The 19,379-nt window shown below is 43.1% G+C and overlaps 1 protein-coding gene across 2 annotated transcripts in view; it reads right to left on the reverse strand.

The window, feature by feature from the left end:
• LOC117403382 (protein phosphatase 1 regulatory inhibitor subunit 16B-like) overlaps positions 1–17,005 on the reverse strand; it is a 30,188-nt gene extending 13,183 nt beyond the window's left edge. For both annotated transcript variants that reach the window (XM_034905297.2, XM_058990768.1), the window contains exons 1-2: positions 16,764–17,005; positions 7,348–7,697 (exon numbers count right to left, since the gene is read on the reverse strand). In XM_034905297.2, the coding sequence (XP_034761188.2) occupies positions 7,348–7,600 (253 nt within the window). In that variant the 5' untranslated portion in view covers positions 7,601–7,697; positions 16,764–17,005. The remainder of the gene's footprint in view (positions 1–7,347; positions 7,698–16,763) is intronic.
• Between the last annotated feature and the right edge of the window lie 2,374 nt (positions 17,006–19,379).

Here is a 19,379-nt window from a genome sequence, read left to right on the forward strand (position 1 = left end):
CAAGCGTTCAGAAGCTCAAAGAAGGCAATCAGGAGGTTTCAGACAGGCAGCATTATATTTAAGGACTACTTCCCTGACAGCAAACCTCATTCTAATTAGAATAATAAAACAAACAAGTTCAGAAACGTTGCGTGAGAAGCCAAAGCAGGGTTGTCATGGTAACACAGGAAACTCCTTGGCCTGGAACCAGTAATCTTATCAGGTGTCGGCAGGAAACACAAAGCTCCCCAGCACAAGAGCCCTCAGCCCCCAGGGAGACAGAGCCAGGCGTCTTTACTTTATTCGGACGCCACTATTTCTCTCACGTTTTTTCACCTCAAGCTTGTGCTTCTGTAGAAAGTTGTTCTACAGAAAAAAAGTATCCTCTGTTAAAATGACTTTCATTCTCTTTGGACATTCATCAGGAAGGAAACCAGGGCACTTTCATAATGAGCTTCACCGCACCAGTGTTATAATTAAACAAGACACAGCTAGCTCTGCAGAAATTGCTATTGCTTTCACCGCAGTGTCTCTTATCTGTACAGGAAAAACAAAAAAGACATGCAGGCTATGCAGGTGAAGAACCAGCTAGAACCTACAAATACACCACACAGGTAGCTGCAATGATGAAGGGAGACTGTGGCCAGCTTACAGCTTACAGGGCGCATTGGGGGGCATTGATTGTTAGATTCAGGGGAGGGTAAAGACCCTACACTTATCTTTGAAGACCCCACAGCAAAACAGACAACAAGGTCTGCTCACAATAACTCAGTGTCAGCTTGTACTTTCTCTGTGGCTGAGATAAGTGACTATTATTATTATTATTATTATTATTATTATTATTATTATTATTATTATTATTATTATTATTATTATTATTATTATAATATTGTGTGTTTTCATTATCCTAATGTTTGTTTTTTCATCCCTTAACAAGTGTGCTAGTGTGTGCGGAACACGTTCATCTGACTTTCTGGAGATGAAGATACATCAATATAGAATTATTATTATTATTATTATTTTAACAATTTCACTGTTGAAAAGTTTGTCTTTAGAATTTATAAATGTAAACATTTAGTTGTGACTAACTCGCCTTATTGGCCATAATGCCAAAAGTTTGTATTATTTTCTGTGTCCCGATACAATGAAGAGACACATGAGGATAACCTTGCTGTCACTGTATTAAAACTAGATAGGCAAAAGGCCAAAGTCACACTTACAGACAAATCTGGGAGGAATAAAGACTGCTGGATGCAACAAGCACATCTCTGCTTTTCATCACAGCTCCATTGTCCTGCTCTCTCCAGCCCCCCCCCCCCCCCCTCCCTCCCCCAGTCCCTTTATCTCTGAGAAACACACCAAGTTGCCTCTGAAATCACTCCCACTAATTGTTTCAAAGGCCCTGTCAACACTCCCTTCCGAGGGCTGGACACTTCAAAATCGGGTTCGCTTCTCTCTTTTTCTCCCTCCACTGCAGGGGAAGCCCTGGCAATCGCTGACTGAACTGCACAGGGTGCCTCCAACGATCTGCCCTCCTGTATCCATGGCAACATGTATTAACTGGGGAATTAGGGCACCCTACGTTAGCATGTAAAGCACAACACAGGTACTGCAATTACTGTCATCTGGAATAGGAATAGGAAATGTACTTTACTAAGGTTAAAGGGAGATAGGAGGGGGTGGGCAGTTTTATAGGAGTGTGTACAGTGGGCTCCTCTGCAGTAATCTACATAACTCACTTTCCTATCATTAATATTCCATTACTTTACAAACGTCAATAATGACAAATCTTTAAGTATGTAAAAAAAAAAAAAAATCCTAGTAAACGTGGCTCAAAATAATCGGTTAATCAGCCCGTCTCCTAAATCCCCACTGAAAAGGATAATCTCACGCCTGCAGGTGTGTTACTCTGCTTTTGCACTGCACTTTACAGAGCTCTCAGATTGCACTGAGACAGTTTAACATGACCCGGGAGTGTAGTGCTGCTTTCATATTCACTTTGCCCCCAAAGCTGTTTGAAACTTGATAGGAGACACAGTCTCGGGATCAGTGTTGAAACTGGCCGTCTCTGATCATGAATGTAGGAAACTGCAATTTACAGACAGGGGTGTGTTCAAATGTCATTTCCAATACCGTACAATAACAGGACCATCATTTACATACATTTATTTGCCTGTATCTTCTTAAACCCGACCGACTGTGATATTTACAAATAAAAAAAACACACAACGTTATCCCAGGAAGAAGGCTGGGATCATATTGAATGCATTGGAGTTCCCTTGCACTTTGGATAATGATGGCTGTTGGATCTGTGGTCGCTGGATAAAGGCGGTTCAATTAGAATTAAATCTGCCTTCCTCAAACTCCTCAATATGATGTAAACATGAAAGTAAAAGAAACGAAAGCATCCACTGCCCTGATTACCTGTATTTCAAATACAAATATTTCAAGGATATATCTTAGAAAAGTAGCAAGCATGTTTCCTGTGATGAATTAGTTGATTCTCAGAATGTAAAGCATGCTTTTTGTGTCTAACAAAGCTTTTGGGTTCATGTGTTATAATAACATTGTAAATATCTGCAGCAGGTGTATTGCACTGTATTAGCAAGCGTTCTTCCTATTTCAATATATGGATGCATTAGTTGACAGTTACATCAGCACTGAGTTGTTACTCAATGGTGCTGTTTATCCCCATCACTGGGAGAGAATCGAATTTCAAACACAGCTATAAAAAACAGCTCAGAATTTCCAATTAAAACCAGGCTTTCTGCCCTCAGGACCACATCAGTGCAAGCATGCACAATGCAGTCAATATATTAACACCAACAATACAGGTATGCAACATGCTAATGGCTCATTAGAATCTCTGCAATACACCCAGAAGCTACATTTGTCACCCTGCTACAATGAAAGAATTTCAATTCCCGAACAAGTCTTGCACAAATTTACAGAGGAATGCGAGTCTGTGGGTCTAGTGCAAGGGATTTCATTAGAGCTCAGGGTTGAATGCAGCCCAGCACATTCTCTTTGTGTTTAAATGAATAATCTTACATTATTACAGGCAAGACCGAGCAGCCTGGAGCAGCAAACCTGCATCGTGTGAATAAAGGGAGGAATTCTACTCTGTGCAGCAGGACGGCTGTCAATCCTGCTTCCTGGAAGAAAAGTGATTTTTTTTTTTTTTTGGTGCATGTGAATCAGGTGCTCATGAAAGGCAACGTGAGCTTCCCTTCACTCCTCTGTGAGCTCACCTGAGTCCTGACCTAACCCCTCCTTCCATTCAGTGCTGTGGTAGTGAACCAGCTTACTGACAGGGGTACTACTCTATCTATTGTGCTGTAGGAGATCTCACTGAAACAAGGGCTGCACCATTTACTAGGATTGATTCTGCACAATAAACTACCTTCAGAAGAAAAATCGGGATTTACTGTACCTCTGCGGCAGGCCTTCTGCCGGTAACCATTACCTGAAGAGACTAACATGATTATTTATTACAGCACAAGCTACAAAGCAGTCAGTATTACAGCAAGGGCTTGGAATGGAAGCATCTCTTTCACTTTAAGAGTGCGTCACATGATCCCATCTTTATTAATCTTTGATTTGGCAAGCTGTACTTTACAATCAGCACAGCGGGGTGAAGAGCAAGCTCCTCTGGGTTTATTAATACAAACACTCAAGGCTGAATTAATGAACTCTAGCAAAAAAAAAAAAATGTCTAGAAATCCTGCTGTAACGAGTAGCTAATCCAGAAGACGGGAGTTATGCTTTTACTGCTCAAGCAGGAAACTAGGACGCTTGTATTGTCCAGTTACTGGCTAGGACTCCTCGTGATGTTTTCAATGGCCAGCAGACCGCGAGTAACTAATCTGTAACCGACTGACTTTAAAGGAAGTGGGACAACAAACAAAGCTACTGAATGCAAGTGATCTATTAACATGCTGGCTGCTATGAAGACTGAGGATACATCTCATCTGAATACCAACCATTTTCTAACTGAGCTTCAGCAGACTTGTATGGGTGGAAATGCTGCTCTATTTCAAAGCGCTTGTGTAAGCTGTGCACACTTGTACCGGATCTGCAGTTGTCAGACTCCCCCCTAACGACATAAACTGGATTTAGGTCAGAAATAGGGGAGGGGAGAGGGGCTTGGACAAGAATGTGTGTCAATACTAATGAGAGGAATAATCCCTGAGATGGCTTGAGCTCACAATTTGGTGGTGAAGGGGTAAGGGGTGGGGTTAGGGGATCTAAATTGGAACGTCGAATCGGAAATTGTAAACAGGCTTGTTAAGTTTGCTGAAATCAAGTGCAAACGCTGTATATATTTCTCACAGTGTCTGTTGTCAATGTCACCTGCGGTGCTTTCTCTCGTTCATAGCCAGCTGTATTTCTCTTACAGGACATGCTGTTGCTGTGACATTTTACAGACAAACGCAGCATTACTGTAACCTTTCAGCTCGGACTAAAAACAATCAACCACGTGCTTTTACAGCCGGCAGCTTATCTGTCGCATCAGGTTGTTGCTATGGGTCTTTCTGCTCTCTAAGCCTGCTGCAGCACCTCTGCTTTATTCATACCCGCCATCCTACAGTCTTCAACCACCTCGTTGAAAACCAGATCAAAAAATCAAGGGCTTCTCCTGGTGAAAATACCAAATTAATAATCAAAAAAGTAATAAAATCATGTGTCCTGGGTCTGGGGGTCCTGTCCTCGGTCTGGGGACTATGTCCTGGGTCTGGGTCAGTTTCTAGGGCTGCTCCATGGTTTAGGGACATGACTTCATGTCAAAGCTGCTGCACATATTCAAGAGGCACCATAGAGTCTTTCCGTGGACCGAAGTGGAGAAAAAGAGTGTTATTCATCCTTGCTGAACTCTGAACTCGAGCAAAATCTTGCATGTGAGTCTATATTACATTGTTTTAACAACATGCACACTTATTCAGGCACCTTTGGAACTGGGCATGGTTTGGGGTTTTTTTTGTAATGAAAAACACATCAATAAGAGCCAGTGAACCAGGAACAATAACCCGCTAACCCCTGCTTGTAAAAGGCCTCAATGCTGGCAAACAGCAACCAGCGGATATAAAACGTAATGTCCTCTCTCCGCTCCTCCAGGCGTCTGTGCTAACAGAGACCACGGGGCTAATACCATAATCCACGCTCTCGCAGGCACAGGCAGCCTCCAAGCCCTCAAGTCACTCAGCATACTTGCTCATTTGCTGTTTACTAAGCTGAGCAATCACCAGCGTTAGTGTAACACACTCCAGTGGTTCATTATTAATCCTGTGTCGCTCATGTCACCGGAGCAGGGCAGGTTATTTGCAGCATTAGCCCCGGGCAGTGAATTGTCATTTACAATTTCGACATCAGAGAGCTCACTGCTACCGGAACTCAACTGGACAGAGAGTCCCTCTAGAAATGGAATGTATCATTACAGACATTCAGACGTTCTCCTCCTATACGAATTTCCCAGCTGTATTCCTCCTGTTCATTCAGTTGTATTGAGATCCAGTGAATCTTCAAACCAGCCCGATTGAGGTTTGACTGGCTCGCAACACTGGCCTGTTCAGCTGCCATGTACGGCACTAAGGGAGTTGTGATGCTGTGCATCTTCACAGGGCAGCAGGGCTCTGCTATATGAAGAGGTTATACAAACTGACACCTCACTTTGGGTTCCTAATAAAACTCGTTCCTGTCTTTCTCTCCCTGCAAGCAACAGTGAATCAGGGATGACTAACCAATATCTGATTTTATCCAAATGCATTTATCATCCGTTCCATGAAGAAATGGTGATTTTTTTTTTTTCATTGTAATAATATAGTGCCGCACTGCCAGCAGAACTCATCAGGGACCCTGCTGGCGTGCAGCTCTGAGCTGCAAAACATGGTTTCACTGCTTGACCCACTTTTCTTTCCCAATTGTGACATTACTCACCCTTATCTCTGCTCCGTGGGTTACCTATAGTACCCATTCAGTGGTTATATTTAAGGCAGTGAGATGTAGGCTGTGTATGTTGTGGACTTGTCCTGTATTGCTGCACTCATTGCTAGTATGCCAGTGGGTTTAATTTTTGGACAGGAAGCATGCAGGGCATTGCCAAGTTTTTCAAGGTTTTCAATAGCCCTGATGTTCAAGGCTCTGACCCAAGCACCGCCGCTTTGATTCCCTGTAATTACTGTGAAATTGCTTTGCGCTAAAGCCATCTCACGCTCCTTTGTGCCGGAGCCGAGCTCAGAATTGCTTTTCCTGAACACAGATGAAGAGCAGACGATCATGGCCACCCCAGGGTTACACATCAGCTGTATGCTGTGGCCTTCATGATGGGAGCTTCGGTTTAGTCTTTGGCAGGTCTGATAGAGAGGCTTTCAAAGCTGGTGAAAATGGCAAGAACCGCCTTGCTCGTTCGTCAGTGAAATCCTTCTATTGAAATTGCTTGGCTTGACTAAACCTCAAAAAACAGAGGGATAAATGTCATGCTTTAATTGTGGCTGAGGGCTGCATGGTCAATTACCCCCCCCCCCCCCCCCAAGCCATCTATTAACCCACACACTGCAGTGTTTGTGAACATGCATGTGTGCATTGGGATCTGCAGCTGCTCTGAAGCCTCACTTCACACAGGGCGAAGGAAAATGTTATACAGGTAGTCTTCTAAAAAGAAAAAGCCCATAACTGAACAGCAGCCGGGGGTGCTATGAGGTCCGGACTGAGGTGCCAGCAGAAAACTAAATCCGTCAGACACTGTGTCAGCGACAAGGTAAAGGTAAGAGCAGCAGCGACAATGGTACCAAAACACAGCCGGATCTTAAGAGACTGACGAGCATGCCGGGGCGGGGCGTAAGGTGACCTGCTCTTACTGTACACCTGTGAGGGTAAGGATTCCCTGTAGCTGTGGTAGACGCCTTTCACGTTGTTTCATTTCATCAACACGGCTCTTCAAAACCCAGAGCAATGGCCCTCAGAGCAAGATCATCAGTCAAGCAATTTATTATACGGGGAACGACAGTGTTCGGAAAAGAGCTGTCAGACTGGGCACTAATGCACTGTTACTCAGCACATCAGAGGAGTCAGTGACTGGGGGAAGATGTCTGTGTTGGAGTGCATTTACTCTATTTTTAAGCAAATGCACATTTTCAGAATAAAAACCTTTTAACAGTTAAAAACTAGCAAGAAAATGCTGAAAGCAATCCTGGAACTGAGTACATTTGAACCAGTTATTTTCTTCCTCAATGCCTTAGCTTCAAAACAGGGTCCTCTGTGTGTGTGTGCGTGTGTGTGTGAGCGTGCTTGTATGTGTGCGTGCGTGTGTGTGTGCGCTTGTGCGTGCATGCAGGTGTGTGTGTGTATCATGTCTGGTCTCAAGCCCCCTACCTTCTTCGGCGTCGCTCCTGGTTGAAGCCTCCAGCAGGGCCACGCTGGCTGTGAAGGAGACCCTCTTGCGGGGGAGCTGCGGTGCGTTCCTCTTCCTGTCCGCCTTGCGCTTCTTGCTCTGCATCTCCTTCTCGTACTGGGCCCATTTCTTCAGCTGCTGGTTGCGTCGTTTCTGGGCGGTCCGCAGACGCTCCAGGCTGGGCGCCTTCTCCAAGTAGTGCAGCTCACTCAGCAGATCCAGGTGGTTGGCCATTGGGGGCGATGGAGGAGTGTTCTAATGGGGGCTCCTTCTCCTCTCCTCACAGCTGCGTCCCATGATTCACAGCTCCTGAGCACCTACAGACACCATCCTGTGAGGACACGAGAGAACACACTTCATATTAACCAGCGAAACGAACAGGGAGAAAGAGCGATTAGTCAGGTGTCATTTTCTCAGTTTTAAACAGTTAATAATAGGGTCGAGGCAAGAGTCAGGGTGATGAAATGAAAAGACACAAAATGTATTTGCCGTATCTTATGAAAACCTTTGTACTGCAGCTGCCAATTATTGCCAGGCTAACATCCTACACAGCGCTGCAGTAAACTCAAATAAAGTTTTGATACATGGTGAGAAACCACTAAATGACCATTAGTAATCTGTTTAAACAAGACAGACAGAGAATGAATCACGGCTCTAGGGGGGGTATGATGCCACAGGAGATGGAGGCTTGTTGTAAAAACCTCATGTCACCAATTCAAAGATAAGACAATTTATTGCTCTACATGGAGATTTAATATCATCTTTTTTTTACTTTGTTCCAGCCTGGGCTATATAGACAAAATAGTGTTTCTCAAATAACGCTTTTAGTGTTTGTCTAAAATCTTTAAGTTTAGAGAGCGTTTTCATTACAACAGGGAAAAACTACCGTAATGTATGAGTTAAACCAGAGGACCATAAACACAAACAAAAAGATGAAATGGCTTGCAAAGCCCATTTTCCTTCATGCATCATTAGTGAACAGTAAACTAACTGTCTGCTATCTGTAGCTTCCCAAGCAATGATCTAGCTTTTCTTTGCTTTTGTCTTATCAAAGGGACGCTCTCTTCTGAAGGGACCTTTATGAAGGATCAATAATCAAGTTGTTTGATAACGGATTGTGGGTAATAATTTCCATGCACGCCGGTGTTCTCTGTTTGCATATTGCTGGTGGTGAGGCTCTGATGAATCAGCCTCACAGGAAGTTTCCGTGACAGAGGTAGAGAGCACAGATGGAAACCAGACTAACCACTTCCTGCTCTTCTGCATCTGCGCACACCACAGACCTGCCTCTACACCCCCTCCCCCCCTCCTCCTCCAAGTGGACTGACCAACAGAACACCGACACGGCCTTGATTGACTGATCCATTGTTTCTATGAGGGGGTGTTTAGATGTTTTATGCATGGCACACAGGGGAGTTTGCAGATTGCATTGCATTTGAAGATAACCACCTTTCATTTGATGCCCTTACAACAATAAGCTTCAAAGTGCTTTCCATCCTCCATATTCACCAGGCCTGGTTATGTTTTAAACAGCAGTCTCCAAACACAATGCGGGGGGGATGCTGGATATCAGAAGGAGTTTTTTTTTTTCCTGAAATACCATCACGCTGGCCCAAGATCTGGTGCTAAATTTCAATCTCTGAAAAGGTGTTGCAATTGCAACAAGATTAACAATTAACCGTCACGTCTGAAAGCCATTACCACACACAGCTCATAAAGGAAGTCAGACGCAAGATCCTTCCTGTTTAATAATTTAATCAGACAGCCTTCCACAGTCCCAGTCTAAACACAGTCAACTAGAACACACTCCTGCAATGCAAGAAGTATTAATACAATCTTAACACTGAGGGAGGAAATCAGCTTTGAAGTGGGCTGTAACAGGGAGCTGCAGCTTTTATATACCATGTATGCAATGGACAGGCAGCTCTCTGGTACATTTCTCAAGTGTTGTTTCTAAGTTTTGTCCACCCTCTGCATGTCTGGGTTAGATTCCTGCTACAGTAAGCCACTGACGGGCTTCCCACAGACTGGGAAGGATGTCTAAACTCACCTCTTGAAATGTTGTGTACCTATTAATTAAATAGGAACTGCTGTTACAGAAACAGCATCACACCTATCTTAGAAGTTTCAGTTCCTAAATTGATTTCCAAACACACTGTAGACAGAAGACCCTTCCATCATAAAGACAGTTCTTTGCAATTAGAATGGAATTTATGTATACGCTGTATTCCAGAATTATGTGAGGCAAAGATTCCATAGATCACCTCTCAACTTCCGTGCAGAGCATCCCAGCCACGGAGACTGGCAGCCAGCAAGTTCTCCAGCATTTCAGATGCAGTGGAAAGCACAGCCAGTTTCATTGTATGCAATTAGTGTTCACACTGTCAATTTGTAACAACATTTGTTCGACCCTTGCTCTACACTGGGTTGCAGGGCGCTACTGTAACCAGCTGATGAGATGACAGTACTGAAGTATTTCAGGCAGGATCTGCCAATAAATGACAATCTGATCATCATGTAAGTAGGAGGATATCCTAAAATAGAATCATACTGGTGGATACTTTAGCAAATGTTTCTGGGAAATTCTTATCTCAGTATCAGATTAGATAGTTAACAAAGCTGTATAATGATGTCCCAGAGGCTAAAATAAAAGTCAAATCTCAAGGACAGCAATAATAGTCTCCACATCAGGAAGGATCATGATTACAGCCTGCCTGGGCTCAGTCTAATCTCTGGTAATATCTGTGTTGGGTGCACTTGCCTCAGTATGTGTGCTTCATTACACTTCACTATGCTTTTACTATGGGACACTTTTATAAGGAGGCACAGGCTGACTTTACCTGTTTTGCTACTGTACATGACATCCACAGTCTACCAATATTGAACACAGCATATTGAACTTCATTATTAGTTTGAGATGGTTTTGAATTGACTGCTGTATTGTGCACAGGGCAATGTTTGTTTGTCCATGGAGTCGGATTTCGATTAGGAGAACAGAGTGGCTTTCGTTCCAGCTCTGGAACAAATAAACTCAACTTATTTGCTTTTTTGAAAACAGAATTGCATTAGGAGGAAGCAGATGCGCCGCGGGACCTTGTTTATTCAATAAGCCCAGAAGTAATTGCATTCAACTGGCTTCCCTGGACCGTACATCCAGCACGCTGGCAGCAACGATGAGATCGACAGTCCCTCAACGGATCACCATCCCTGCTTCTGGGAGACAGTCCATGTGTAAGAGGTCTGCAGGTTCATCATCCTGGATATTACAAAGCATTGTATGGACTGTGTAATTATATGACTCTGTTCTATAGAAACGGTTTATTCTGCACAAGCACTGGATCCAATAATAAAGTTGAATTGAATGGAGTCCTAAATAAACTCCCTCACCCTAACAGACCCTGGTGCGGACTAGTTAACTACCACGTGACTAGCAAACCCTTTCTCTCGAAGATAAAGTGGAGCAGACAAAAAGCAGCCAAGAATAGCACAGCAGCAGATCAGGAGAATGAACCGTTTAGCACACGCTTAGCAGTGAGGAATAGGGCAGGCAAAGACAATTCCTAAATTTAGCAGTCAGAAAGCCCACCAAAGAGGATGCAATAACCTTTTAAAAAAAAGAAGCATCTTGCATGTCAAGGGTTTGAACTTGTAAGAAGTAAATGATTCAGCTGGAGTCTTTATCCGTGTGTGTTACTGTAATTGGAGATTACACTGATGAAGGCACGAGCTGAAATGTTTGTCTCATGTATAGTTAATGACTGTTTTTGAAGTTGTGGGTGAATCTCAAGGGGCTGAACTGAAATTTAAATATATATTAAAAGAGAGCCAACTTCCCAACATTTCAGTATGTCTGCTAAATGACTAATTAATAATAATAATAATAATAATAATAATAATAATAATAATAATAATAATAATAATAATAATAATAATTCATTTCAGTATGTTTAACATACCTTTGTCAAGAGAAGAAGGTTTTTGATGCCCTGGTAACAACACTCACTTATTTATATTTAACTCTATTAACATGTTTGTGATCTAATTTACTACATCATAATTTACATCCGACTATAAAGCAGCAGCAGGTCACAAGTAATTAAAAAAAGAGACACACATTTAGTTAGAAACCACAAAACGCCCTACTAAAATCTCTCCAATGCAGCAGACTTGTGATCGTGGATTAAGAGGAAGCTAATCAAACAGATACGCTCCACAATGTGGGTCTGCATCCACCCAGCTGGCCGTGTTTCTGGTTGGCTTTGATGATCAATCAAATTACCCATTACAAAAGCTTAACAGCCTGGCTGCTTACTGAATGGAGGAGCTGGCGGAGCAATCAGTTAGGTGGGACTCCAATTATGTGCAGGTCCCTTTGCCACTTCTTGTTCGTGATGGATTCAGTGCCTGTGGAAAGTGATGGATTCTCAGCACTGAAGCCTGAAGCCCTCGAATGCATCCTGCAATTCAGGTGCAGAGCCAGACCATGCCGTGTAACAAACCCTTGCAGCACAGAGCTGACACAGATAGACGCTGTGTAGCAAAAACATTTAAATGTAAGTGGGGCACAAAAATACCCTGCATGGCTTTTGGTTAGAAAAGGGATTTCTTCAGGCTGCTTAAATACAGACATGAATTGCATTGACAGCAAGAATGTCTGTGCTGGGCAGTCCAAGAGAAATCCCCTGTATTACTTTAATAACGAGCACAAGAGCTCTCCACTCTCACTATGCATCTAATTCATGAGCACTATTCTAAGCACTCTATCATCAGCTCAGATAGACTCCTATCCTAACTGGAATCTATTTCCTCTTTGATCCTTTAATATAAAGCTGTCAGCTCAGACTGATTTTAGGTCATTGATACCCAGAAGTGATTTCAAGTCAGGACAGCCGTCACCTCTCTGCCTGTGCTGAACCAACACAAGAGTCTGACCTCGCTGCTCTGGAGTGTGAGGTCACGGGTTAAACCCTGGGTTATTATTAAGAGATATTCCAATGGAAACTGTTTGAAATGTCACCTGAAGCACAGTGGGTGCAGTCTCAGACAAAAGCACCCACTCATGCTCTACAGCATCCTGAGATGCTGCAGATACACTGATCGTGTTAGTTTCCAGACTCCCCAGGGGCTGCTTTGCAACATTGTATCACTTCCTATGAATGCAAACTGCTAGACTGCATGCCTCCCAGCCCCACAGCGCTCACCACCACGTCTGTCAACTTTTACCACTAAGCTACCTTGCCTCTGGGTCCAACAGCTCTAACCACCTATCCACACTGCCTCCCAGTCCCTCAGCTCTCACCACTGGGCCGTACAGCCTTAGCAGGTGAGCAACTGAACATCTAGTTCCAGGTGCACCATCTCACATCAGTCCTAATGAGCCACTCCAAGAAAAGGGATTTTTAAGAAGGAAACTCAAACTGAACTCAATCCAGGAGAGGAGAGCCAGAGATAAGGGGTGGATTGTGTGACAGTGGAGAGCGGATCTGATAAGAGCTAGAGTCTCCACTCCACACAGTCCCCCTCTCACCTGCTCATGTGTGGCTGAAACCATATAATCAAATTCAAATTGGAAATGGAAAAAAGGAAAAATGCGTCAGCTTTTACCCGACTAGAAACCTTAAAGGCTGGGCATGCATGCTGAGAATTCATGAATGCTGAGAATTCATGCATACTGAGAAGTCAAGCATACAGCTTCCCTTTAATAAGAACGCAATGCAAGAAGTATTAATACAATCTTAACACTGAGGGAGGAAATCAGCTTTGAAGTGGGCTGTAACAGGGAGCTGCAGCTTTTATATACCATGTATGCAATGGACAGGCAGCTCTCTGGTACATTTCTCAAGTGTTGTTTCTAAGTTTTGTCCACCCTCTGCATGTCTGGGTTAGATTCCTGCTACAGTAAGCCACTGACGGGCTTCCCACAGACTGGGAAAGATGTCTAAACTCACCTCTTGAAATGTTGTGTACCTATTAATTAAATAGGAACTGCTGTTACAGAAACAGCATCACACCTATCTTAGAAGTTTCAGTTCCTAAATTGATTTCCAAACACACTGTAGACAGAAGACCCTTCCATCATAAAGACAGTTCTTTGCAATTAGAATGGAATTTATGTATACGCTGTATTCCAGAATTATGTGAGGCAAAGATTCCATAGATCACCTCTCAACTTCCGTGCAGAGCATCCCAGCCACGGAGACTGAAAAATGCGTCAGCTTTTACCCGACTAGAAACCTTAAAGGCTGGGCATGCATGCTGAGAATTCATGAATGCTGAGAATTCATGCATACTGAGAAGTCAAGCATACAGCTTCCCTTTAATAAGAACGGTGCAGTCAGACAATATCAGATAGAGAACCATCACTGAACCTACAGAATGCTGAGAGACGAAGCACTGCCAGTATTGTGCTGTGATGCAGTTTATAGAAGCTGCATCTCCCTGTCACACACGGCTGATAGCTGGTGCTCACATAAATAACCAGTGCTGATGTGTCCATAAGAGAAGTCTAATAGCGATGACTCTTTGAGGCATTCATTTCTGTTTCCTGAATTATAATAGCGCTTGAGGATGTCATTTATAACCTCTCACTCTGAGTAATGGACTGACAAGCATAAGCAGCTTGTGTCCCCGCAGCTATAACTGTGTTTGATACAGAAAGGAGGCTGACGAAGGGAAGCCATGGAAGAAAGCAGAAACGTTTTAATGGTGTTGTGCAGCAGGCGCTTAAATAGATTTTAAAATAACTCGAATGCTGTGCTGGAGCTCGTTTTACAAACAGACAAGTTTTGCAAAAGTATAAAGAATACAAAAAAGCAAGCAGGAGGTGAAATGCTGCATGTCCCCTTTGCAGGAATGGAAATACAGCTCCAGTTCCATAGCAGTTTGAGCCACTCCAGGTGTTACTATGAGATTAACGGCCAATTGCAACTAATCTTGGACTACCTAAGAATGTTTATTTAAGGCAGTTCTATTTGGGGGCAGTGAATCCAGCCATTTCTATGTCAACCCAGTTCAGCTTTCCTTGTCTTTGGCTTGTCTTGACAGCTCACGGTAAAACCTGGAAAAGCTGTTATCAACAACGCAGTATGAAGCGAATAAAACTACAGCCCTGAGCTAAAGCAGTCCCTTCTGAAAGTTTACCAGTAATGATGCAGTTTCCACTGTGGGAAACCATACCTCTCTGTGTTTCACAATGCTTACCTAGGCTTTACAATGATTTCACTTTGCTTTAATACACTTCGCTATGCTTTTACTATGGGAAACGCTTATGAGGGGTTGATCAGCACAACAATTAAAGGAAAGAGCCTGACAAAGGCTTCTGGAATACATTGTGTTCCTGGCATTTAAAAACGTAGCCAGCTCTACTGAGATAGCTTCCTTAAAAGAGTGATACACGCACTCTCACGCGCACGCACGCACACATGTTTGTTTATGAGGACTTTGCATGGACTCTCACTATATTTCTATTTACTATTCCTAACTCCAGTCAAACAAAACTCCACACAGTGTGAATTTAACAACAAACAACATATTTGGGCACTTTCAATAATGACTGTTTAATATCTGTTTAAACATTACAAGGACTTGGCCTGTGTCTTCAGAAGGTAGGTTTTGTCAGACTTTCCTTCTTTGTGGAGACTTTTTTTTAACACCCCCCACCCCACCCCCCTCCCTCTGCATCTCAACCACATGCCTGAGAAAAGCCCCCTGATTTGGTTTCCCTGACGTCACCAACACTTAGTAAATAGATGCACTCTGACTATCAAATATTCATTGTAAACCTACCCCCCAAAAAAGCAGGTCCTTAGGAGATGAGTAGAAAATGCATTTTTATTATTATTATTTATTTCTTAGCAGACGCCCTTATCCAGGGCGACTTACAATGGTTACAAGATATCACATTATTTTTACATACAATTACCCATTTATACAGTTGGGTTTTTACTGGAGCAATCTAGGTAAAGTACCTTGCTCAAGGGTACAGCAGCAGTGTCCCCACTGGGGATTGAACCCACGACCCTCCAGTCAAGAGTCCAGAGCCCTAACCACTACTCCACACTGCTGCATGCTGTGAAAAGGCAGGATCTTTTAAAAGTTGCTCTTAGCTTAGATTTCTGAACTAACCCTGGCACCGAATGGAAATATCAGAGCATGGAGACAACATGAAATCTAGTTTGTCTGTGTGCTAGCAATGGTTGCACAGCACACTGCTACACTGGTGCACCTAGCTCCCTGTGCATTACTGGTTAAATTCGCTGGTACAGGGCCTGTTGCCTCAGACACAAGCGTATCTGTGTTTAACACAGGTTGATAAACGGCACTCAGTGAGTGGGAGTTACAGGAACATGTTCAATACATTGCTTCCCGTTGCTCCACATTTGTGACGCTAATGTTGCACGTGTTGTCCAAAGTAAACGATCAAGCATAAGCATAAAGCATGGATTGGCCTACAGCAGCCAGGTATAACTGTTGTATATCTGCAGACCTGACTTTTTGTGTATGTAATAAAAATACATAGAGAAAATAATGGATGGACAAAGACATTTTTAAAGCAGTCATGCTGTATGCAAGCGGACAGACACACAGACATTGGCTCACACAAAATCAGTACAGAACATCTCATCCATGATCCAGCACGTTTTAATTAAAGCAGTCCAGCAGGATTACTTTTTGAGCTATTCAAATGAGCTATATATTATGATCACGATACAGGAAAACAACATTAACGCATCCTACAGAATAACGACTGTTAGAAACACGTTGTATATGTCCTGTGTGTTCAACAGATCAATGTCCCTAGTTATGCTGCAGTATTATAAAGTATAACATTTTAAAGAGAATTGATCTAAAACGGACTTTAAGATTGGGCATTCAGACAAATCAATGTAGGCGATCTTACAGATCTTAAAATGCACATTACACACGTCCAACAAATTTAAAAAAAAACAGTATTATTTGTATGAATGCATTATTATTATTATTATTATTATTATTATTATTATTATTATTATTGTTGTATTGTTTTGTTACTATGTTCTTTTTTTAAATAACGGATTTCTAAAACAGGAAACCGTTCTGTGGTTGCCGCATTTGTGTGTAATTATTTCATTAATCCGCCCCTTTCTGTTCCATTAAAAAAAAAGAAAAAAAACTCATTAAATTCTGAAACCCGATCGCCTCTTTCTCTTCAAAGGTAGCGCTAAACCCACAGCAAGTGATAGCGGTACAGTACGGTGAGTAACACAGTATAACACCAGGCTCCTTCCAGCTGCCTTGTCCGTCAACATTGTACTGTAAGCACACCAAATAACTGCTGACTGCAAAAATAATTTACTACATACGAAATGAAGATAGCTACTAGTCACGGAACAATAGGATTTGGGAATGGCTCACTCACAGTTAGTTGAAAGGCCAGTTTTGTGAACGATGCAGAACGTCCCGTATTAACGTGCAGTATTTAGGTGAGGTTCACATCGTCCCGTTCCAGCCGTCGCTGGTGGCTGGTGGTGCTTTTCTTTGGTACAGTAGAATTGGTTCGACAGACGCTTAGCGGTTGCTTGATGAAACACGCCCCCCACCAACAGTTACTCCTACCGGGCGGAGCGGGTACTGAAGACGGGGGAGGAGACTGAGTTTTAAAAAATCTGTTTATCAGAAGCCCCCCCCCCAAAAAAAAACATTACAAAATTAACATTTTTTTTACACATTATTCAGATATAACCACAAATGCGCAATGTATACATAAAAAGGCATTTTCAATCAGTTAAAATCAGGGACGATTACTGTAACCGTTTTCGCTCTGGTTAATAAAACGTGGTAAGTACAATGTACAGTTCTGCAGCTATTTTTTCTGTTCGTGCAATGCATATTTTACATTTTGGAAAGCACTGTATTGTTAGAAATAAACAGCAATACATAAGCTCAGTGCACCCATGCCGTGTAAATTGGTAGCATCTACAAGAATCCAGCGTTTTTACAAGCTATTACTGTGTCTCTAATCACCGGTACACTCTGCTGTGTCTGCGCCCTGCTGAAATTCCCAGGCAGGCCTGTTTTAATCCACGCACAGGAGGCGAGAGTCTCCCTCTGTCTGCAGAGACATCAATGAAAACGAAGTCTCCGCTCAGTACATTATAATGAGCAGCGGAACTCACCAACCAAGCGATGAAAGGCAAGTCATAATGAGGGGTGGGTGGAAAGGGTTACACAATCTATGGACTTCATTAAAGAGTGTGTGTTGGGGAGGGGGATCCCATTTCAAGAGAGGTCTGTTTCATGAGCCAGTAAGTCATGGCACGCTCTCTTGCAAACCCACCCAGTTTGCAGTTTGCGTTGTCAGACAGCCCTAATGAATCTTGTTTTTATACAGATCAATTCATACGCCTCTTTCTCCACCGCATTTCCCAAGGCAGCCACTGTGGAGTACAAGAAGATCACACCTGCTTGGACAAGCACCTACCCACACCCACAGGGGTCAGCAGGACGTCCCCGATGAACACCTGAGTGTTGAGGAATGGCCGAGGCCCCCCTCAGCAGCATGCAGCCTGGCTCCTGCAGCACAGTGTTTTCACCCCACTTGCTTACACTCGGATCACCAGAGTAGCCATGTTCTTGTAACGCAATCTGAGAAGCATGGGTCTACAACTTTCAACCCCTCTGGTTTATTTTTAACAGCGCTGCCTCACAGCACCTGTACAAACCACTTTCCACAAACAGCTGACATTCTCTGCTCTTCAAGGGTAGTTTTTCAGTCCTGGTAAATTCTGAACCAGTGCTGACCATACAGAGAGGCAAGAATAGATGTTGCTTTGGGAGGGGTGGTGTGTGTGTGTGTGTGTGTGTACGCCTAAATGAGGGAGAGGTAGCTGTCTCTCGTTTTCCCCCAATCTGACCTAACCCAGTGACGTCTTTAGTTACAAGGTGTGTGTTTTGCTCCTATCAAAGTATAAGAAGTCTATAACACAAGTTTGAATAATGGAAGGGCTGAAACGGAAATGTAGATGAGTGTGTAGCTATTTGATCGGGACCTAAATGTCATTTGGTTGTAAAAAATGAAGCGCCTCTGGATCACTGTTAGATGTGCATAAAGACGCAGGTAGATGAGTATTAAAGGGAGAGAGACAGACCAGTAGGGTAGACCTAGATAATGATAAAGGGCAATGGGTTTCGTCGTTGGAAATCATCTTGAAAATCGGCTTCTGTTCTGAACAGAGAAAAAAAGAAATAGCCAGGAAATGTCATTCTGCTCCCGACAGACGGAATACCGAGGCGATATTAAATCATGGGATTCCTGAGTCCTGTGGTATTCTACAGAGCTTGGTCTCATTCAAACAACTCAAGAATGCCAGCAATGCTGTAATGAATTCGGAGTGCGCGATCCCTGCTATGATGTAGCATGGCAACTGCAGGGAATGTGTCGGGGGGGGGAGACGGGGCAGATGTTTTGTAAAAGAGAAAGAGATAAGGATGCAAGCTCCTTGCCAAATGTGTTGCGTTCAGTCTTGTCAGTTTCCAGAGTCTAGTTTCCAGAAGCAGCAGCTGGTTTGGACTGTTCCCCACACGCTACGCAGGCATGTTGGCTTGGCTGCATTCTGCACACGACTGTCACCGGCCTTTGTTGTCTTTGAAGCAGATGTGTATTCCCCCTACATGTCCTGCATGCTTGATCGTGTTCACTTTAGACGTGCTTTCTTCCAAAATGTAACCTTTTATTTCCCATCTTTAGTGACTCAGATCCCCTTGACACCTGCTTGCCACAAGTCCCTCTGTAAAATAGGCATGCCAATGCTACTACCTGCAGCAGTAGGATGTTTTTATATGTGCTATCTCTAATCTTACAGATAGCTTAGGTAAGAAAAAAAAGGGTATTTACGCGAACGGCTTATAGGAAATAACTAGTTGTCATATTTCTTGCATTCGTAAGGCAGTTCTCTTCTGAGATAAGAAGAAAAAAACAATTTCAAAACCACAGGAGCCACTGCGCCTTGAGTCATGAGATTTGGTTTGCAGTTTC

This window comes from Acipenser ruthenus, chromosome 18, assembly GCF_902713425.1.
Source record: "Acipenser ruthenus chromosome 18, fAciRut3.2 maternal haplotype, whole genome shotgun sequence".
In the NCBI taxonomy this organism is placed as follows: Eukaryota; Metazoa; Chordata; class Actinopteri; order Acipenseriformes; family Acipenseridae; genus Acipenser; species Acipenser ruthenus.